The 23,798-nt window shown below is 41.7% G+C and overlaps 1 protein-coding gene across 12 annotated transcripts in view; it reads right to left on the reverse strand.

The window, feature by feature from the left end:
- NALCN (sodium leak channel, non-selective) overlaps positions 1-23,798 on the reverse strand; it is a 184,106-nt gene that overhangs the window by 58,814 nt on the left and 101,494 nt on the right. For all 12 annotated transcript variants that reach the window (XR_014547207.1, XM_083610337.1, XM_083610341.1 and 9 more), the window contains 3 exons: positions 16,855-17,046; positions 11,925-12,062; positions 8,830-8,904 (listed from right to left, as the gene is read on the reverse strand). Coding sequence is in view for 11 of the 12 variants with exons in the window: in XM_083610337.1 (XP_083466463.1) it covers positions 8,830-8,904; positions 11,925-12,062; positions 16,855-17,046 (405 nt within the window). In the remaining variant the exon portion in view is untranslated. The remainder of the gene's footprint in view (positions 1-8,829; positions 8,905-11,924; positions 12,063-16,854; positions 17,047-23,798) is intronic.

Here is a 23,798-nt window from a genome sequence, read left to right on the forward strand (position 1 = left end):
CATGTTCTTTCACTAGCTTTTTTAAATATATATATATAAAAGCAGTGTAAAAGAACATTTTTTATCTAACGCTATTATGGCTTTTTGCACTGCCATCAGAAACCACATACAACAACAATTGAAAGAGCAACAGCAAATCTCTTATACTGATCTCTGCACGTATTTTAACACCTGGAGAGTGTTTTAATGAAATGACAAAGTGCCAAGGTTGAGGCCAGGAAGGGAAGAGAATATCATTATTATAAATGTCGAAATACTTAAGAGTTCATGTTCCATACTGTCAGCCTGACTCTTTTGGACACCTACAGTAGCAAAAGTAGGATATTTGGTACTTCCCAAGTATGTAATGAAAAGAAATTATTCTTTTGAAAAACATGTTGCGATTCTTCCCCCCCTCAATAAATCTGTATGTTTTGCTTTAATTTTGCAGCTTCTATCCAGAAGAGCATTACTCGTGTGCACAAATTGATAGTTTATAGAGAAGTGCTCTTTAAACACTCATTTACATTTTGAGTTGGGCATAATAATTTTGTTTTGGAAGATTTGGCCATATATGGCCTAAACTCAGCATCTCTTGGGCAGCTTTGCTTCCCATAAATTATCATGCTCTTAGAACAATGGATGCAACCTTGTATTATATGCCTTCTTTAAAGGGAGCTGCGGCTGCCCTATTCTTGAAGCAGGACATATTTGTGGTTTGCCCACATTGTAGAAAAGCATCCTGGAAGAGGCACAACAGTAGCATCACAACTTACATTGTGAGAGGGAAGACCATAATGTTTCTAAAGCCATTTACACTGTGTTGAATGCCTCCAGGCTGCTTTCAAGGTTGAGCAAAGAATTGTAAGGCACTCTATGTCCTGAAAAGTGCTTAATTATCATGAATAATTATTAGCAAAAGCTTTCCCGTCCCTTACACCCAGGGGTAGCCAAGAAGTGTGTAACTCTACCACTAAGATAAGGGTAGGCTTGCCATGCATAAAATTATTTTCCATATCATTGAGTTCCAAAGCAACTCATTTGCTTCATTGACTTCATACACTGAGAATGTAATATTATACATGATTGAGTGTGGGTAATTCCCACTAAATTCAGTTTGGGCTTCTTTCCTAGGTAGTAGGATACAGTGGTACCTCAGGTTAAGTACGGTACTTAATTCGTTCCGGAGGTCCGTTCTTAACCTGAAACTGTTCTTAACCTGAAGCACCACTTTAGCTAATGGGGCCTCCCGTTGCTGCCACGCCGCCGGAGCACGATTTCTGTTTTCATCCTGAAGCAGATTTCTTAACCTGAGGTACTATTTCTGGGTTAGCGTAGTCTGTAACCTGACGCATATGTAACCTGAAGCGTATGTAACCCGAGGTACCACTGTATAGGATTACAGCCTGAAGAGGAAATAGCATAGACCTCCATGAAATGGCAGAGCACACTTCTAACTCTTTGGATGGGTTGTGATATGGATGGAAGTGAGCCTGTCTAATAGTTGCTTTTGTCTATATGTCTCTTCATCCTCTTTACCTTGATTCTTTCCGCAGGGCCTGCAACACAGAGCTGTTCCACCAGGCCTTTGGTCAGGGCACAGCCTGACTCCCTCCTTTGGCAATCTTTACAAAACTTTAGTTTATGGTTGCCATCAATTTTGATTTTAATTAATTTTTATAATGTTTTTATAATGTTGCACTGTTTTAGTGTTGTTAGCCGCCCTGAGCCCGGCTTCGGCTGGGGAGGGCGGGATATAAATAAAATTTATTATTATTATTATTCTCATGGAGGAGGAAAGAGGAACGGAGCAAAGGGCATCAGAGGAAGAAACACATATATACAAGCAGGGCTCTTTTCTTTTTCAACCGGAACTCCGTTCCGGCACCTCTCAGGTGGGCGCCATTGCCATGATAAGAGAACCAGGGAGGCGTTCAAGGTGAGTTTCGGCACCTCTTTTTCTAGAAAAATAGCACTGGCTATAAGGCCCTCCCTATTTTTACCCTTCGTCTTCTTTATTCCTCACTTTCACTCTCAGCTAGTTTCCTTTGTCTGCCTGTCTGCCATCTGAAAGCAGTGGGGCCTGTTTATTAAAGATTTTTGTAGTTCCGCAAACTTCAGGTCACCTCTGAGCATGTTTATATATTCCTTGTTTTCCCTCCGTGGCCCTCATTGGGCTGCCTGGTTGTTGGCATTCACGAAATGAGTTTGCTATTTAGAGGGAGTGAAATACCGAATGGGCATAGTTGGAAGGCACATTATTATTGATGGCTGTGGTGCGCTTTCACCTGCTGTGACATTGCACTGGTGAACAGAGCCTCATGCTCAATCCTACACAATGTTGGAGCACAGAATAATTACAAGCCAATTTTCAACATGGTACAATAATCAGGAAAGCAAAGAAAGCAATCATTAGACTTTAAAAGATAACAGCAGTTAGTGGGGAAAGGCAGGTTTGTAGCATCTTATCTTTGTTTGAGGGTGAAAACCCCCCCAAATTTATTAGCCAAATGGGGCAAACTGTTCCCCGACGCACATGAACACAGAGAAAAATGACAGGTACACGAATTGGTGACAGGCAGAGCTTTTCATTCATTTCAAACAATACATTTGCAGCAAATATTCAAGCCCTCTGAGGAAACGTATGGTCATAGGTAGCATAGCACATCAGTTGCAAAATTGTTTTCAGTAATGAACATCTGCAGTCGAGTCATAAATATGCAGTGGGAAGAGAGAGATTGGCAGATGTGTGAAGTTGTGAGAGGGAACTGATCTCTCCCAAGAGAATATTCCTTTGAAAGCATAAACTGAACAGAATGTGAGATGCAGGAATCATAAAGGAACAGAAGAGCTAGCTTATGACTCAGGAGATCTGGGGAACCCTTCCCAGTTTTATTAAGGGTTTCTATAGGACACAGGAATGATTTCATGGTTTTTATCCATGCATTCCAAATGCTTAAGTCTGCTCAGAAACCCCACCCCCCACCCCAGCACCTACAGGTTAGGCTAGAGTGTCTATGTATGATGAGAGGTTTGGGGAAGGGTTAGTGTTTGTGAATTCTTTAGAGTAAATTGAGTAGGACAAAATGGTGTCAGTAAGCGTCCCACTTATATTGCGATCACTTTATAACTAATAGTGCAATCCTACGTATGTCTGGACATTTCTCTAGTTTGACCATGTTATGAAGGTAAAGGTAAAGGGACCCCTGACCATTAGGTCCAGTCGTGACCGACTCTGGGGTTGCGGTGCTCATCTCGCTTTATTGGCCGAGGGAGCCGGCGTACAGCTTCCGGGTCATGTGGCCAGCATGACTAAGCCGCTTCTGGTGAACCAGAGCACCGCACGGAAACGCCGTTTACCTTCCCTCTGGAGCGGTACCTATTTATCTACTTGTACTTTGACGTGCTTTCGAACTGCTAGGTGGGCAGGAGCTGGGACTGAGGATTGGGAGCTCACCCCGTTGCGGGGATTCGAACCGCCGACCTTCTGATCGGCAAGTCCTAGGCTCTGTGGTTTAACCCACAGTGCCACCCGCGTCCCTGCATGTTATGAAGACAGACAGGCAAACTTTCTATGTGTGGTAGGAGTAAGTAAGATTTGCCATATATTTTCGTCCAGAACACAATGTCCAGGAGCGGCCAGCACAATGGAGGAAAGACCCACCATTCCAACGGCGGTGTTGCTGCCATTTATGGGACACAGTGCAGGGGCGAGGTTGAGGCTGTGTAAAAACAATGGCAGAGCCAACCTGGCGATCCCGCAAGAGCGTTGCTTTCTTGCTACCCATGAAACCATCTTGGTATGTGGCAGCAATGCCACAGCTCAGAAGGTGGCCTTTAGCAGCACCACACCATGCCCCCCCCCAAATCCTGCAAACATTTTAGCATACAGCAAGCGTGTAAAGAAACCATGTCCATCCTGAAGATGGTTGGGCAGCGTCCAATTCTCCCTGATGGAGCAGCCTCCAGTGAGGTCTACCACCTTTTAGTATCTGTGTTTCTTTACCCCACTACAGAGTTTTCTCAATATCCCCCAACAGCGGTACCAACTTGAATAAAATAATCAATCACAAGGCACACACATGCCATTTGAAGGGCAATGTCCATCAACTTGGGGAGGGGGGCTATCACCTTAAAATATTTTGTTGAGGGGATGAAGGGACCTCAGCCCCTAGGAGTTGACTCCTATGTCTCCCAACCCCTATGAGTTCTGCCTTCTGCATTTCAGAGCTCTCTAGGACAGACCCCAATGTCTTGTAGACAATGTACTCTCTGACGCACATTGGGTACAAGATGCAGTATCTTTTCAGCCGGCTCTATGGCCCTTTAAGAATACAGAATCTCTGCAAATGTTGACACTCATTATCATGCAATGTTTCCATTCCATTCCTATTACAGTCCTCTTGAGGCTTTCAGCCAAAATAAGGCCAGCTATAATATTAGCAACAGGCGTGTTTTCTCTTTCAACTGACAAAGACTTCAGCTGAACTCTTTTAATTTTAATGAAATATTTTGTGTGCTTTTCTCTAAAAGGAAATGAGGTCCTAAAAAGTGAGTTAAAAAACAATAAGACGCCGACAACAAACTCCTCTCCTGGGGATATAAACTCCAAAGTGTGCAATTCTGTTCCTATTAAGTCAATAGGAATTTCTCCACTGATTTCAACAAAATAAAATAAAATAATCACCATGAAACATCATTATTTGCTTTCCTGTTTATATCAGATATTTAGAAAGCTTCTTCAATATAAGTTACTGGCATTTTTATAAGTCGAATAATATGGAGATATATAAATGTGATAAATAAATAAGTAAATGGGGGAAAAAAATCTTCTGACAGAGAATGAGATCAGATATATTGCTAATTTTGTCAGTAAGCTGAAAGACTACAGTCATGATTTTTGAATGAATTTCTTACATTTTTCATATCGGATTCATAAATACCACTATGCAATTGAAATCAACTTCCCAAGATTGTGAAATCAGAATTTGTGAAAGAAAAGTCTTCACCATTTATGGAGGATAAATGTCAGAACACTATATATATATATAGAGAGAGAGAGAGAGAGAGATTAGAAAATGGCTTACTTAAAAAAGCAAAGCAAAGCTGGATGCTGCAGAAATGGACTGTGACCACAGCCGCATCTTGCTTTTGTGAACTGATTGTGCTAGGCTGAGGCTGAACTCCTCTACTTATGTAAAAGTAAACAGAGTTAAAATCAGTCAGACTTTCCAAATAACCATAGCTGGGATTGGGCTACAGAAGGAAGGGGAGTTCCTTTTGTAGGAGTTCATAAATAAATGTGCTATACCAAGAGATAGGTGGGCACAAGTCAACAAAGAAAACCTAGATGACACACTTAAACTGTAGAAACATTTCAGCCAAAATCAATGAAATTAAGGGAGAGGGAGAATGCTTCATATAGCCTTTAAAAACAGGGAATTGGTCACTGGAGTGACAATAGCAAGGGTCCACAACTCTATGTGTTTACTAACCACATCTGGATGAAGGGACATGGGACAGTATTGGGGTTACCTTCCCTCCTACTTCCTCTTAAATCACAGTTTTCCTGCTTCTTCCCATTCTGTAGGAAGAGTCTGACAAGTCAAGTTCCATTAGATAAATGCCAAACCAGAAACTTCTCAGCTCCTTGTCAGCATCTCCTCCCCTCCCCCTGTTCTCTGTTTAGTAGTAGCAGCACACGGTGCTTCTAACTTACTGTCACAATATGTAGGCCCCAGGGAACAGCACGTATATTCAGAAGGTGTGTGCGCCAAGTAATTGTTAATACTTAATCTGAAGTATCTAACACAAGTCCTCACTTCCTGCTCGCTGCTAAACATTGTACTTGACCCTGGGCCACCACTTCATATTTTTTCAGTGACTGCTAAGCGCCCACAATGTTACTCAAACAGCAAGGGCTTTCAAGTAGGACTGCCATTTTTGTATGTTTTCCATTAGTGGGTAGTTGAACTTGGCTAATTCTGTGGTGCTTGACATCTCCTTCGGAGAACCACCACAGCACTGTAGTGCAGGTCATCTCCCTGGAAACAACGAATAGCAAAAAAAAATTGCTAATTAGAAGGCATTCCTTCCTAGCAGTCATTAATTCATGTAATTATAGAGTTGGAAGGGACCCCAAGAGTCATCTAGTCCAACCGCCACAATGCTTTCGCCTCAATCTTCGTGGCCACAGCAGATGGAAATGAAAGCAAACAGACAAACTGCTTTTTGTACAAGGTGGTGCAGCTTGAATTGGTATGCACAAGACACTTCTGAAGAATCAGCACACAGCAAATTAGCCGGCTATCTCCTGGAGTTCCATTTAGCTTTTTAATTACAGATGGGGAATAGTATTTTCCCCTACAATGATACAAAAGCCATTTCCATTAAGAAAATGGGCATGAAGGGAAAAGCAACAATAACACCACACTGTTTCTCTTGTTCTTGTGACCAACTTATAATGGAGAAGTCAAAAAGTCACCGAATTAAAAAACAAAACGAAACCACATCCCCCTCTTTCTGCTTTATCTACCATGATAAGAAAACCAATATTTCAGTAGAACAGTTCACAACTGCAATCAGCACAAAGCCAGGAATTCCATCATATTTACCTCAAGGGAAAACCTTTTCTCACTGTGTCACTTAATCATCTGGACAATCTTCCATTTCAAAGGAGCAATTTCTTAACTTCTTTCTTTCTAAGCATGCCTTTTAATGGAAATTTCCAGATATGATGTTAATTACATTATGGGCAGAATGTAGAAAAAAGCCAGATCTGCAATACAACTGCTCCATTGGACAGAGACTAATAACTAAAAGGTTTGCACCAACTTGGGTCTCCAGATGGCTTTGGACTACAGCTCCCATCATCCCTAGCTAGCAGGACCAGTGGTCAGGGTTGGTGGGAATCGTAGTCCAAAAAATAGAGACCCAAGTTTGGGAAACACTGGTTTACAGCAATCCTAACCTAAAACAGCTAGTCAGCAGCAGCAGCATGCACAGGGGCCAATTCCTGCAACAAACTTAGGTGTCTGCTCTTGCCCCCATATCCACTCAGGCAAAGCTATTGCAGTTACTAACAATGTGAGTCGCAACATCAAGGGCTCATTCACTTGTTCACCTTTTAATGTGTTTTAGGCTATCAACTGCTAACCACAACCTTCTGTGTTGTACATAGGACCAACAGGGCAGACCCTATGCAAAAGAATGAATGCACACAAATCTGATACCATAAATGGCAACACACAGAAATAAGAAAACTTTCTAACCTACCAGGCCACTCTATCACTGGCATCAAGACAGTCATTCTTGAACTGCATGACTTCAGTTCATGCAGAAAATCCCGCATGAAATTGCAGCTTATCAGGAAGTTCAGTTCTATTCATTTGGGCCTCAATAAAGACAATGGGTGACACCCAACTCAGTCAGAGTAGACCCACTGAAATCAATTCATTTCATTGTTTTCAATAGGTCTAATCTGGTTATGACTAACACTGGATATCAGCTGTTTCCCCTGTCCTACTTGATGTTTTAATTTACTCAGCAATGCTAAGATGATTATGTATGGAGAAAAATAAAAAAAATTGTCCAGTAGCACCACCAACATGGCTACCTACCTGAATCTGCCATTAAGTCACTTTGCTTATTCTGCATACATTTTAATTTAGTTGTCACAAGCTGTACAATTTCCAGTCATTGCCATGTAACCACAAACATGTATCAATATATCTAATCCCTTTACATGGCTGCTAAGGAGTATAGCATCAGATGCATTATTATTATTATTATTATTATTATTATTATTAGGATTTTTTTTATATATAAAGAAGATTGTATAATTCAAATTCCCCCAATACTATCAAGGTACTTAAATTTTCACCTGATAGAATGGCTTAAATACCCTCAGACTTATGATTTCTGTGGGACACAGAATGAACAGCAGAATAATATCATGTGTAATGTTGCATAAAATGGATAACAAAACATATTGAAAGAAACTTATTTTATATAGAGAAAGAGAGGGACAATTTAAGCCACAGCACAAGATAGCACTGAATAGACACTTTTGAGCCATTTGCATAATACTACTGAATTTGCAAGGAGGTTCACAATATGGTCTTTTACACACCTTTTACACACTGCTGCAAACTAAGTGTAGTGCCATGACTGCTCTCATTGCTGGTATGGCAACAGAAGCATATTGGTAAAAATATTAATGGTACGCAGCTTTGCATGTGCAACTTTCTGCATGGTGATGGTATTGAGTAAAGAGTGCATCTGCTAAGTTCAGAAACAAGTTTCTAGATTTTACTTCCAGGTGATTAATAAAAATAAAGCATGAAACAGCCATCTTTTGTATCCTCCACACACATTCCAGCATGTATTGCTCTGTGTACAGGGAGTTCCAGCTTTATCATCCTAGTGCCATCCTTTGCTCAGTGGACATCTTCTTGATTGGGTCCATTGTTTTTACATTGCTTCTCCCAAATTACCATTCACTGTGATGTCCTCTTTTGCGTCAAAATGGAGTGCATCAGGACCTAGGACCGGACTCAGCAAACCCAACACAAGAATTCCAGCCAGCGCAACAGGCCTTTCCCCCTTCCCTGCCCCCCCTGTATGGCCCCCACAGCTCCCCTAAATCTGCTCTGGAGAGTCAGGAACTCCCAAAACAGTACACAGGGGAGGGAAGGGGAGAGCATTCTGTCAGGCAAGCAGAAAGTAAACTATATAGGCATTTTAATTAGTTCACATTCTCGAAAAGGTGGTTGACATCTGCATTTTCCCAGAAAAATGAGGACACAATATTGCTTTGTTGCAATTAATATCCAACATGAAAAAGCTTACTTGCTTAAGTTTCTTTAGATCTTCATCAAGTTCCAAGTTGTCCAAAATAACAGCAACAAACAAACTCAGCAGAATCTACAAAAGGATTTCAAAAAACAGAGCCCAATATTAGAAGCAGATAATGAAAGCCTCCCTCTACCAAACAGAAAAAATAACTTTGTCAGTGACAACACGTAAAAGAGGCTTCCTTTTCTCTTGGATCCTGGGTGTGTCAATCACAGAAGTAATATTTATTTTCTGTACATTACATTTTGCAGTGTTTGGTTTCACACTTTACCTCTAAGACTGTTTTGGGTTATGTTTTGTAAGGAAAGGCAACCAGTAAGTGCAAATATAAAGGGATGCAGGTGGCGCTGTGGGTTAAACCACAGAGCCTAGGGCTTGCCGATCAGAAGGTCGGCGGTTCGAGTCCTCGTGACAGGGTGAGCTCCCATTGTTCGGTCCCTGCTCCTGCCAACCTAGCAGTTCAAAAGCACGTCAAAGTGCAAGTAGGTAAATAGGTACCGCTCCGGCGGGAAGGTAAACGGCGTTTCCGTGAGCTGCTCTGGTTTGCCAGAAGCGGCTTAGTCATGCTGGCCACACGACCCAGAAGCTGTACGCCGGCTCCCTTGGCCAATAAAGCGAGATGAGTGCCGCAACCCCAGTCACGACTGGACCTAGTGGTCAGGGGTCCCTTTACCTTTACCTAAGTGCAAATATCATGATGAAGATAATGATAATGGCCGATTCCTTACAAGGGCAAAGTACCTGTTTGGAGAGAGATCTGCATGGAGTTCAATATATAGGACATGGATGGTTTGCATGGACTTGCCAGTCCCCAAATGGCTCTGCTGTGATGCCTGCATGGGCTGAGGAGAAACGAGCTCTATGGAGATACCCCCAAGATGGAGATGGATTGTACTAATTAATTGGCTTATTAACCAGCACCATTTTCTGGAGTTGGCTCTTTACAAGGGACTGGAACCACCAAGTCACCATGCATCCAATTCACAATGTCTGCTCTAAAGGATATCATGGGCAACTAAAAAAAAAAGTATGCTAAAAGATGTACATTTATGAAAAATTTGCTCTTCCTTGCCACCAAATGGTGCTCAAATTTAATAACAATAACAATATCAATTATCATCATCATCATCATCATTATACCTTACCCATCTGACTGGGTTTAATAATAATAGAAATGCTATTAAATACAATAAAATAGCAATTATGGAACATTTTGGACTGCATTTTTTTTTTACAAAAATGTAAATATTTAGCTCAACTCTGTTTCAGACTGTGGCCCTAGCTAGAATGATATTGAAAAGCTGTGCCTGATATTATCAAGGAATTGTGCAGTAGCCATGAAATACACTGCAGTTTAATCTGTGGTTATTTCCAGTCTCTATAGCTGAGAATGATAGACACACAATGGAGATTTTTTTACCGAATGTCAAAAACAAATCTAGAACATTATCACAAAAGAACAGTTAAACCTCAGCTTATTATTTGTTTAACTTCTTCCATTCCCGTCTGGATTTTAATAATAGACTTCACTCTGAACACAGTTTTTGTTTTTCAAACCTAAACTCCATTCCAGCTTCTGCTGTGAAAGCTATTCATTTCTCTCCAGCTCTCTACAGATCCAGCTCCAAGTGCATACAATTAGCACTTTTGAGCTTTAACCCGCCTTCTCATTCTCATTTACTGCAACCTTTTCCTGCTCTTTTATCCACTTGTCATTGTGTCACCATATATTCTTAGGGCTTCACTCCCCTTCTTCCCCTCTTTTTTAAGCAGTGGAAATAAACTGAACCCCCCGTAGTAGTGTGGTGGGGTTGGTTCTGTTCCTCAAATAGTGGTGGTGCGACCACTATACAAATGTAATAGAGAAGTGGCAAATCTCACTGCAATTGCATCGTCTTGCAGTGTGTGTGTGTGTGGGGGGGTTTAGGAGGGGGGGCAGGTGGACTGTACTATGAAAACTCAATATGCATTCCAGATGTAGGGTCTGCACTATCTGAACCAGGGAGGGAAAGGAACCATCACTCCACCATGCAGCAGTGGTGAGTTTCATAAAAGGTCCATCTCCTTCATTGTGGAGTGAACTGCAGAAGACAACCAACTTCTTTAAACCACTCTAGAGTTCTGTGGGAATGGAACCAACCGGTTATTCTTAAGAACTTGGGGTAGGGGATGGGGTGGAGTATAGGATTTATTTAGGGACTTTGAGATCTCTGAAAAACTGCTCTGCTGGGCCCAAGGGTAGCCCCACATGAAGCACATTGCAATAAGGCTTGAGGTCACCAGTGACCATAATCTGTGAATCATGACAGCTAGAGGGAAAGTACAGTGATGATCGGTGTAGGTTTCTGCTTCACTGTAGTCCCCGATTTCATTGTGAACTGTGACAGGTACCCTGTCTTCTCCTGCAGAGCAATGGGTCTGTTAACAAGAAGGTTGGTGGTTCGAGTCCACCCAGTGATGGCTGGGGGCAGCATTCCTGCATTGCAGGGAGCTGGACTAGATGACACTTGGGATCTCTTCCCAACTCCACAATTCTGTGATTTCATGATTGTAGGTAGCATCTGCAATATTATATTATGAAAAGGAGTATGGTCGTGGTTTACAAACAACTTCTTGCGCTAGTGCAAAGACTGGCCACCATAAGCTGCAGGGCTGAACTTCAGATTCCATCAAATAATTAAAACAGGGGAAATCTGGACACAGAGGGGCGAGCTTCCGCCTGTGAAACCATGCTGGACACTCATTCGTCATTCTGTGTGCCTAGTTTACTGTGCTACCTGTGAGTGCTTCCATACCAAAGCCAATATGCTACAGGGAGGCAATGCAGGGCAAAAGTAGATGCTATACTGGCTATTGCTTACTCCCATCCCATGCTAGTTGAGTTAAAGGAGATGCAGGAGTAGAGAGAGAAGTACCTGCAGGAGACAATACTGAGCTGGATCGACCAATAGTCTGACTCAGTAAAAGGCAGCTTCCTCAGACAGTTGTAAAATCTGATTTCTCCTGTGCCTCGTTTTATCCACATATGAGCCAGCAAGAGCAACATTTCAGAAAAGGAAATATATGAAACAGCAAGGCATACAACATACCAGGGTAGCAAAAAGATGATAAAGTATGAAGTAGATAGCGACAACAGGTGCCCACATATGCCCGACAGCATTAAGAGTTTGATCCATGACATCTACCCATCCTTCCTGTGTAAGGATCTGGAACATGGACATAAAAGCCTAAAAGAGAACATAAGCAAACACACAGCTCAGTTGGGCGCGCTTTATCGAAACAAGCGAATAATATCCTGAACCCAATATCCGTGTCAGCAATTGCATGCAGCAATCATAACCTTGCTAGCTAAAATGTGGGTGGAGTTTGGTTTCCTGCTTGTAAAAATGCGATGGGTCACTATAAGACTGTTTTCAGTACCTTGGAGTTCGGCTTGCTAAGATTCCCAGCTTCCTCAGTCTACTCCTATATGCTGTTGTGATATCGTAGGCATGCATTTTCACCCAGAGCACATGATAATCCTGTATGCATGCTGGTTTTTCCTCACCCTCAGAAGCAAACATGTGGTTGAAAGGAAAGGTGGGCTGAATCTCTCCATAAAACCCAAGGAACAACACTGCACATGAGTAGCTGAGCTGTAAGCTCTTTTTAAATGCCACCTTTAACCACCTATCCCCTTTCTGTCTATGCCACTGCATTAGGTCTTCACTAGGACTCAAGGTCCGTATAGTTAAAGTAATGGTTTTCCCAGTAGTGATGTATGGAAGTGAGAGCTGGACCATAAAGAAGGCTGATCACCAAAGAATTGATGCTTTTGAATTATGGTGCTGGAGGAGACTCTTGAGAGTCCCATGGACTGCAAGAAGATCAAACACATCCATTCTTAAGGAAATTAGCCCTGAGTGCTCACTGGAAGGACAGATCGTGAAGCTGAGGCTCCAATACTTTGGCCACCTCATGAGAAGAGAAGACTCCCTGGAAAAGACCCTGATGCTGGGAAAGATGGAGGGCACAAGGAGAAGGGGATGACAGAGGACGAGATGGTTGGACAGTGTTCTCGAAGCTACCAGCATGAGTTTGACCAAACTGCGGGAGGCAGTGGAAGACAGGAGTGCCTGGCGTGCTCTGGTCCATGGGGTCACGAAGAGTCGGACACGACTAAAGGACTAAAGGACTAAACAACAACAACAACAGGACTCAAGCCTTTAGCCCAGCAGACCCTGTGCTCTAGAACTCCCTACAAGTAGCGGTTCTGCAGGAGCTGTATCTATTGCTTTTTTATCAGTTTATCATTATGCTTCTATTGATGCTTCTACTGATCTTGTTGTATTCTGTATTCTGTATACTGCCTTGATATATCTTATGAAGGAAGAGTTTATATGAATTTTTCAACAAACGCTAAAAAATAAATACGTCCAATATGGTGAAGTTTCATCACTCACAGATTTCCTCAGATATGTCTCCTTCAGCTTTCTTATATCCATTCATTTGCATAGAGGCTACGTTCAAATAAGCTCTTAACTATCAGTGGCCCTGATCCAGCTCTCATCATGAGGTATGAACATGCAACTAGTTGTGTGGGAATATGAATGGAGGATGTACTTTCAGATACACACTGGAATATGTTTCTCATTCTAAGCAAAATAGCACTGGTCGGCTGCATCCTCCCCCGATACACATATGAAGAGCATCATATCTATTTCCAATTTACAGCCACAATTTCCAATCCAGAGTGATATTCAGACATAAGCCTGCTTAACTGGGTCAGGGTGACAGTGTACATATCTTGTTCATGGTTTATTTGATCTTTTCGGCATCTCTATATCATTTATATCTCAATAGCTTAGAAAGTGTAGCAAGTTTCGCTTAAAGTGAAACTTGCCTCTCTTCTTTTTTAATGCCAAATAAATGGCATTCATTTTCTACAGCATCACATTTTAGAAAGGACAAACGTGATGTTAAAACAAAAAAACTACACAACCTTCTCCATTTTAGAGAAAACCAAACCTTCCATTTAAAACATGCTTCATTCTAATGTTACCCCACGTAAATCTTTCCTATTATTAAAGTTCTCTGTATCGGAAAACACCAGTTTAAAGAAAATGCTAAGGCAGTATACAGTGATTTTAAGTTCAGCAAGTAGCAATCTTTCTTTCAGAGCAAGATATTTTTAGTTGAAAGGTACACTTTTTATCATTTATGTTAAAATGAATCTGAAACGCAGCTACCTAGCTGACAGAACCAACAGCTGTGAAAATGAGACCTGGAGATTTATGCAAATAGAGAGATTTTGAATTAATTCATGTTGTGTGGCTGTGTGGTGGAGGCTTCAAGTTCCTTTTGATTCCCTCCCCCCTTTCTGAAGATTAGTTAGAGATTCTGATACTGGTAATCAACTAGAAACTATTTCCAAAATACAATATAAACCGACCAATGCTAAAATGCATTAGAGACCACTATTTTTGGTCCATCCATCAATCAGTGTTAACATCGTCCAGCATTAAGGTCTGAAATGGTAGCATTATGCGGAGTTCTCCCATTCCACAACATTCAGTGCAATCTGTCTCATGCCATACAATCTTGCCTGATGTCGTTACAGGTATCCGCCCATTTAGGCATGTTCAAGTGTGGGGACACACTTGAAGAGCCCCAGCAAAGCTTCACTGTGCTTCTGGCTCATGAGGAAACCCTCCCCAGAGCCCAAAGAAGACATTTTCTGGGTTCTGGGGAGGGTCTCCACAAGAGCTGGAGGGGCAGTGGGCCTTGCCCCAGAAGTGCAGGTATTCCCTCAAAAAGCATTTTGCTCAACTGTTGAAACTCTAATTTCTCATCTGTACTAGCCAAGCCCTATGAAATAAATACAGTTTCTCATGAGAGAAGCCAGCCGATTTTAATTGCAAAAATTCAAGGTAATAAAATGTTCTATATTTTCTTTAGTTTGGACATGACTTTGCAAGTGACAAATCCAAAAAATGGAAGGAAACACACTTGAAGAAGTCCATTTTAGAGGCTCACACTGACCTGAAAACAAATCTATCAGACCACATAAGAAGACAAAAATGGTCCAGAGAATGCTGTGTTCGGTAACCATAGTGACCATAAGCTTCTACTTATTTACTGTTTGTCAGGTAACCATGTGAAAGCATGCAATTTAGAGGCATTAGGAAATGAAGGTTGTCTGCCTTTTCTTCCCCTTTCTTTCAAAAACCCCACAATGTTCCTATAGCGCTTTTGCTTTTTTTTTTTTAGTTCTAGGCTTTTGATTCAGCGACATTAATGGACATAGTAATCAATAGTTCCCATTTGGCTCAGCACACTTGCTTTTCAGCATCTAGGGAAATAGCAGAAAGAAAGGTACCATGACAGCAAGCAACTGCCATTTTTTACTTTTGCTCTTGCTTAGTGGCAAGCAATACAGGACAGCAAGAGGGTATGCCAACAATCAGCTTGTGGATATTGGGACACTTCACATATTCACTTTGTATGACATCTTAGCGCTGCACAGTATCAATCTATCATCACATCACACAATATGTGCAGAAGCTTCTATTAGCTGAGACAACTCTTAAGGAAGTTTCCGGCTTTGATTATATTGGCATGTCTGATGTCAAAATTCCCCCTTTTTTCTGTTTGAAAAAGAAACCTCCACTTGAACTTATTTTAGTCAGAGTATCCAGAATTATAAAATAACATATTTTGCCTCTCTCTTGCCATTCCACATTTTCTAGATTGGGAGCTAATGGGTTATTTATCAGTGACATTTATTTGGTTGGAAGGGCCTGACTAGAACATTTCCTGACATCGCCTGCACCTCTCGTTCTCTGTTCATCCCAGTACATTTTAACACTTTGGCTGGAAAATCCCATGTCACCACATTCAGTGGTTTTAAAAGAACCCAAACTAAATAGCAGCTGATTTCGCCATCTTATTTAACCTCATGATCAGGCCAGTCTTCTCACTGTAACTGTTATGCATCTTGTTCACTTTAGCTATAGACTGGAGCATTAAGTTATGACAGCTTGTGAAAACATGGCCTGGATGTCTTGCAAAGAGTCTAGTATACAGGTTCTGACATTTTCAACCCCCAGAGCCTACTTAGAAGGACTGAAAAATATTGAGGCCTAAGAGGCACAAAATGGCCGTGCAGGGCCAAAGATGGTGGCAGAGTTTGTTCTAAACAGGTGGCAGTTACTAAGATTGGTTTCTATGGATATTGTATTTCTGTTCTGATCCAAGGACACATTTCTCACCCTGAGTTACAGCTCTCCTCGTTTATTCCTCTGTGTTTACACAAAAAATGAAGGAAAGCAGTCTGGTCCTTGCTACTGCTGTCCCTGTCTCTGAAGCTAAGTGCCTGGATGATCAGTGCCTGATGGGATATTACTGGGGAACTACTCTGAAAAATCTGGAGAAAGGGGCAGGAAAAAAAGTGAAAGAGATCTTATGTTACAAATGAATGAGCACATAAATATGTAAGGTTTTTTCCCAATACCGGCATTGCACTAGTTGAACTGGTATCAGCTCACACTATGAGACTTCCCCTTCCTTTTATCCTGCTTGATGCCACCCTTTGAAATCTGCTCTTGAGTTTTGGAGGACCCGCTGAAGCAAATCTGGGGTGTGTGCAAGGGGCTGTAGAGGGATAAGGGAAAGAGAAGTTCTATTAAGGGAGTAAAGCCTGTTTGTGCAGAGCTGGACACAACCCAACGACTCACAGAGCAATACTTGTAAAGCTATTTTTAGAGTTGTTTTGGGGTCCAGAAGGCAGCACAGGATTTAAAAATTAAATGAAGTAAATAATCAAAAGGCATTACACAGCTTTCCACAGTACATTCCACAAAGCAACAGAAACGCGCAACCCTCCCCCCCAACCAACACACAGGAACAACATGATCTTTACCCACACCTTCCAAACAGCTGGTGTTAACAAAGCTAGAATTAAAAGAAAAAGGCATTTGTAAGAAAGACGACAGAATCATAGCTGATTGCTTGATTGGTTGGTTGTTGTTTTACACTTACCCTTGGAAATGTTGTAAATCTGTCTAGTTCTTCCACAAAACAGAACATCTGCAAACTGATTGCTGACATTACAATTAATAAGCTGGCAGTAAATACAACTAAACTCCCAAGTTTTTTTCCGGGTCCAAAAATCTTATACACAAAGTCTTCCAGAGCAGGAGAAATCTTTATAAGTCGAACTACCCTGAGCACCTGCAAGAGGAAAGGAAATACATTATTGATCTGACTGTAGGGTGTCAAATGGGTATAACACAGAAGGTTCTATTTCAAGTAGGCTCCTAGCATTAAGTACCATGTGTTGAATGGGAAAGTAACAAATGTCCTGGTCCATTGATTTCCTTCAGGTTTTCTATTGCTTCTTACAGCATATTGTTACAGCACGTTAATTTAAAAAGGGTTAGTGAGGCTCAAAAAGAAAGAAGTATTGAAATACAGGACCACAGATCAACTAACCATTGCTTCGATCTTGAAAAACCATATGTCAGTTCTTAAGTTCTATATATCAGTGTACTGCAGGCATAGGCAAACTTGGCTCTCCAGATGTTTTGCGACTACAACTCCCATCATCCCTAGCTAACAGGACCAGTGGTCAGGGATGATGGGAGTTGTAGTCCCAAAACATCTGGAGGGCCAAGTTTGCCTATGCCAAGGGGAGTGTGTACAAGGTTTCATGTGGTTTTAGGCTCATATAATATTGTCCTAAATGTCCCATCTTCACCCCAAAACACAATACTCTGGTTAATCATGGCTAGTGTAGTTACTTAAAAATAAAGCTTTTTTTAAAAAAAACACACACACAAAAAGATGTATTTGAAAAACACTGCATCTTAAAACAAACAGAAGCATTGACGTGGTCAAAATTATCAATATTAGTCATTCCTTAAAATTTAAACTGAAACAAAACGGACAGTAAGCAACTTGTACAAAAGAGAATGATTATGTTACCGCACTGCGAGCACATTGGTTTTCTTTTTCTTTTTTTGCAAATGTATCTTCAGTTTATATGCAAGTATTTATTTACAAAAATCAGCCTCGCCTCCTCTGAGAAGCGGATGGTGCCTCAGGGTTTAAACATTTTGGCAATATTTCAGAAACAACTATTTCCAAGACACAGAACTATTGTGTCAAAGTTCTAGAGTGTCCTTGGGTGTTTAATTATATAACATCCCCCGCCCACCAGCAGTTGTTTGGCTTGGGACGGAAGTTCCCATCGGAGCAGCTCACTGAGACAGCAGCACAAAGGGTCAATGCCAAGGTCCTGATCCAGTTCAAGCCTCCTGATCCATGACAACTATTTAGAGTAAAGTGGGGAGAGGAGAGAGGTACAGCTATCTTGGGGTCCCTTCCTTGGGGTCTCTTCCAACTCTATAATTCTATGAACTTTCAGGAACACATGCTTAGTTTTTCCTTTAGCACGCCTTCTTCCTTCTTTCATGCTTCCTCTCTCGGTCCAGGATATAAAATCCTAATTTTTACACATACTGGTTACATCTTGCATGTTTACGAAGTGTTCCGGAAAACTAAAGAATCCTCTTGTTGCTGTTTTTGGGGGCCAGCAGAACAGAAGGAACATCAATGGAACACTGCCCTGCAGTTATGCAGAGTTGAGATTCTAGAACGAATACATAGGAAGGTGCCTTGTTCGGAGCAAGACCATTGGTTTGTCTTGTCAACAGTGACTGCCAGCAGCTCTCCAGCATTTCATACAAGACCTTTCCAGTCCTACCTTGAGATACCCAGGATTGAACCAGGAGCTTCTGCATGAAAAGCATTTGCTCTACCTATGGCCCTTCCTGGGACATATAAAATAATCACACAGCAATAATTGCTTACAAATATTAAATGGAACAGGTGGAACATGGAGTGAAACTGCTCTTGCAGATCCTCCTTAGGTGTTAAAAAAGTTTTGTTTTCATTTTAGATTTTGAGCAGTTTTCCACTTAACTGTTCTGGTACAGGTGCCCCTGCCCCCTCTTAAGTTGCCTTAATTGACATTTAAGTAGTACATTAATCTTTCCAGGAACTATTCTGCTAGTCCATTTGTTTTCATTAAGAGAGAAAAGGGCAGGGCAATCTTCAAAGTTCTTTACTTCCACCAGTCCCTACATTTGGCTCTGAACATCCGATGGAGGCATTTTGAGTCCTGTGCAGTTCAGTGAAGCTTGCATCATTAAGGTAGTGTGAGGATCGACTTACACTTTTTCTTTTCTTTTTTAATTGCTGCATTGGCTGTCGTGGCTTTAAATCTTGAACATTTATACCTTGTTGGGGGAAAATGTACAGCAACACTGTTCACAATGATAAGATCATCCATGGAATGAATGATCGTTTCATTGCAGGATATGACTTTGTGATATTCACTGGAATTTTTAACTTCGTATTGTTTTGCCCTACCAATTCTCCAATGAACTCAGGACAGCACCTATTTCCCCCGTTCTCAAATACATCAGCCTATAAGGTCTCCGTTTTCCAGAAATGCTTAAGAGGTATTCTTTCTGGACAGGGTAGTCCATAGTAACTGACTTACAAAAGAATCTGCTTGGAAATGAATGAGTGGTTGGGTGGAATGTCCTTTTAGCCCAATCTGGATCTTACTGTTATCCATCCAGAGCAATACTACTTCTGCATTTTCAGCCTGCAGGATTCCCCACCCCCATTTCTGGCAGTGTTCCCCTGAACCCCCAAAATGGCTGCGTCCAAATGCCACAAAATGCACAGCTAACCCAAACCAATCTTTCATTGCTGGGATGATTCAGCACTAGCCCATGCTAGCTTCCAACTTCAGATCACATTAAAACAGGACACAATTCAAGCAAAGTTAAGCACCTTTTATTTCAGTGGGGAGAACTATGCACATTTTGGCTGTGTTGTGCCATGCAGCAATACATAAACCCCCCCAGTGTGGAGTAGGAATACTAGATCCCCCCAATAGCTGTCAACTGTCCCTTATTTGGCGGGAAAGTCCCTTATCCCAGCGCCGTTTCCCGCTGCTGTCCCTTATTGATGATGCCTCTTAAATTTCCCGGGTTTCAAAGGAAGCAGCTCCTCTCCCTCCCTGCCTGCCTGCCAGGGAGGAGGGAGGCTCCAACTGTGTTGCTTGGCTGCGTTGCTCACCCAATAAGGAGTCTAAGAACGACTGGGGGGTGGAGTTTGCATGCCTTGTGCCAATCAAATCGGCCGCATTGCCTGGGGACTCGCCTTTGCTCAGTGCTTCCCAGCGGAGAGGTGACGGTGGTTTCCCTTGCTGCATCCCATTTGCCAGGTTGCTGTGCTGTGGGGAACCACCGCTTGAGGCTTCGTTTGGCTGCTGGCTGGGCTTTCTGCCTTTGGCTCGGAGGGGCTCAGAAGTTGAACATACCTGTGCTTGGAAAATCCCTTATTTTGGCTGCTGATCCCTTATTTTCGATGCTGCTGGTCCCTTATTTTCAAATCTGTAAGTTGACAGCTATGCCCCCCCCTTTCCATTTTGTACACAAGAGCACACAAATTGTGTTGTAAAAAAAAGATTACCTCTTTGCGGTTTGCAAGCTGAATGGCAGCCCTAGTGGTAAGCAAGAGTGACTGAAGCATTGAAAATAAAGGAAAAAACTAATAAATATTGCAGTCTCTGGTGCGCAATGTGGAAGCATAGGAAGGTGAAAAGTAGGTCTGGCAGATAAATCAGGGTGTGTTTAACATGGGAATTCCTTTCCCAACTACCTCTTTGCAGCTTGGCTGGGGATATTGTAGACCTGTCACCATAAATATTAGAATGTTGGAGGATTTGCCTAGCCACCGCAAGTATCTAGGTGAACATAATCTTTCGAGCCAGTTGATTTAGAGATGTGCTACATCACTCCCTAGGAATTTGATTGCTCATGGAAACGGTGGATTTCTAACTGTCACACTGGCACAAATGGTAATGCATTTTGCAACCTCCCCTGTCATTTGCCGGTAGGAGACTTGGATTGCAGAAGGTGACCTAAATCTTTCAGTGTGGCAGATGCTCCTGATTCAGAAACATATGCATCTTTATCTTTACACAGTAAATTTAATGAAGAAGCCGGCTGTAAGAACAGTTTTGATAACAGGAGCATTCTTTATTTAATGGTGTGCCAGGATCTCTGCGATGCTGACTGACTGAAGAATCATTCCTAAAGCACTTTCAGACAGGTGTCCTTTTTTTCTTCTCCTTCCAAATATCAAATAAAAAGGTCACAGTTGTCTTGAAGGACTCGGAGCATGTCCGTGGTTAAAGGAAAAGCCAACAGTAGAATTTACTACGAGGATTTGCCTAACCAACTGGAGCATCTGGGGAGCTTATCCACGCAGTACTAACTTCCTGATCTTTACTGCTGCAGGGGGTTAGGATAGGAAAGGCCCCTGCTGTATTTAGCTGGGCAGGATGCTACCACTGGTGAAATCTCCATGCTGGATCCAGACACAGCTGTGTTTACCTGGAACTGGCAAAGCAATCTCTCTCTCTCTCTCTCTCTCTCTCTCTCTCTCATCTATCTCCAATCCACAATGAAGGAAGTCCAGGAAAGAAGTCTCCCTTGAATGATCACTTGCATTCACCATAGGCAAAATGTAAGCAAATGACAATAACATGGGTTGAAGAAATGAATGGCAAAGTGATGCTAAGAATCCATCTTTGTTTCCAAGTTAAATGCATTTATAATTAAGATGTAAATATATATACCGGTACTTAATAAATGAGTCTGAAAGCTCACTGGGGCAACCTAAATATTTCACAGGCAAGGAAATACCTATTTATTTTTAATCTTTATCCATAGCTCAGTCGGTAGAGCATGAGACTCTTAATCTCAGGTTCATGGGTTGGAGCCCCACGTTGGGCAAAATATTCCTATATTGCAGGGGGTTGGACTAGATGACTCTCAAAATCCCTTCCAACTCTACAATTCTATGATTCTATAACAGTTTCCAGTAAAGGAACATTTGGGACACAATGCAAGGGGAAGCTGAGTTGATGTTTTATTTGCTCAGGCCCCATTGAAACAGGAGCTCTGCAACAAAGATTTATCAAGATTGTCATTCTTTGTTTTATGCCTGAGAAATCTAGCTTGCCACACAAGTAGTTTAGTCTGATGCTTCTGACTGCAGTCAGCTCCAGAAATTCTCATTTGTTGAAATAAAGAATCCTTATATGTTCCAAGGATGTTTTGATGCTAGCAAATATTTTCTGGATGGATTTTGCAGATCATCACCAAGTGAATAGGGGAAAGCTGTTCAGATTTCCATAATTTCGGAATACATGACTCTTTTCAGTTGACTGGACCCCGTTCACAGTTTTAAAAAGATTTATCTGCGCTATTCATTATTTACCCTTTATGTATTATTAATCACTTGCCATTCATTACAATTTGTTTATCAATAATGCATGAGGGTGAGTTGAGTTTTTTTCATTTTTAAAAAGGGAAATTCGCCGCCTCATTGGCTATGGTTGAAAACTGCAATTTTCTAGCTCCAGAAATCAGTGTTGTGGCTTAGCTCACTGAAACCATATTCGCTGAATGATATTTTTCTCATGCCAAATGCCTGTCGAACCTGCAAAAGGGTTGCAGCTGCCTTAGTTGGCAAATGAACAAGCAAAAACAAAAAATTTGGTAGCAAGAGTTGATTGTGCAGTACTTGACCAAAGAATTGCCTCGTTAATTCAAATAAAGGAAGGGCTCCCTCCCTTGCTTGCCCATTTTCTGCCAATAGTTCCCAGTTCATTCTGTTTCCAAGCGCCAACTCAACCACAAATCGTTTCCTCAGTTTTCTGCTTCTCAGGCCATTGCCTATGTCATCCCACATCCTTTGGTCACCTTTCTGCTGACTGGAATCCCTAGTCCATTTTTAATTTAAGTGCTGTGAAGTTTCTTCAGAGCCGCTTCTTTGCTAGCTCCCTCTTGCCTCAGTTTCCTGCCTCCCCAGATCTTTCCCTCAAGTCTCATTATCTGCCTATACTTCCTTCAGGTTCATCATTCTCAGCCATGCCCCAGTCCACTGCCTACTACTACATTGTCCTCCCTCAGTCTCCATGCTTTCCAGTTTAGCACAGGCCTGTGACACGGGGCAAAATGTTAGGTTCCCCTCCTCTTCCATCACCGATCCAAATTAGGATCACCAACACTTGGTTTACATAGAGCAAAAATGAGTCTGGTCATGCAACTCCCATGTTATGTGCAATGCAGCTTAAAATTCTGAGCCATTGTACCAGCTCAGCTAATCAGTGTAAGAGATTTCACCTTCACAAGCACAATTCAATATAGATTCTCTTTTGCTCTGAGAATATATTCCAGGTACAATGTAGGGATCAGACAGGCTCATAGGTTATGCTAAATAAGCTTTCCCATTGCCAAAGGAAGTCAAATGTAGGGGCTTTCTGTGTCATATGCTGGCCTACTTTCTGCACAAAACCTTCAGTCCAAACCTGAAGAATATACATATACAAAAGAGTTTCAGTTTGATTTTTGTATCTTCATGACCTTCAAATAAAAAAGTACTGGAGCACAATGCAGCCAAAATAGGTTTTTTTAAATATAAAAAAGTCCACTGACTTGAGTAGAACATATTTAAACGCATGCTTAACTCTCCCATTTTAATCATTAGGATTTTAAAGTGACTGACTTTGTAGTGTTATGTTAAATGCGCACCAACAATCTGAAGATGTATTTGACTTTCAGGCAGACAGGAGAGCTAGAAGCTCTCCAAACTAGTGTTACTTTGTGGGTGTATTCTGTAACATGTCATCAGTGCAGTAGTGGTGGATTTATACTGGACCATGCAAACATCATTCCACTTTATGAGTTGTTCTGTGATGCTGCCCCAATTGCCATTTTGAGTAGTACACTTGCATTATAGTGCAACAGAAGTGGGGTTCCTTCCCTCCTCCACTCGAACATGAAAAGTTACAAGATTTCAGCAGAAAGCTCCAAGTCATGGGTAGGCAAACTAAG

Source organism: Podarcis filfolensis, assembly GCF_964270895.1.
Source record: "Podarcis filfolensis genome assembly, chromosome: 4".
NCBI classification, from domain to species: Eukaryota; Metazoa; Chordata; class Lepidosauria; order Squamata; family Lacertidae; genus Podarcis; species Podarcis filfolensis.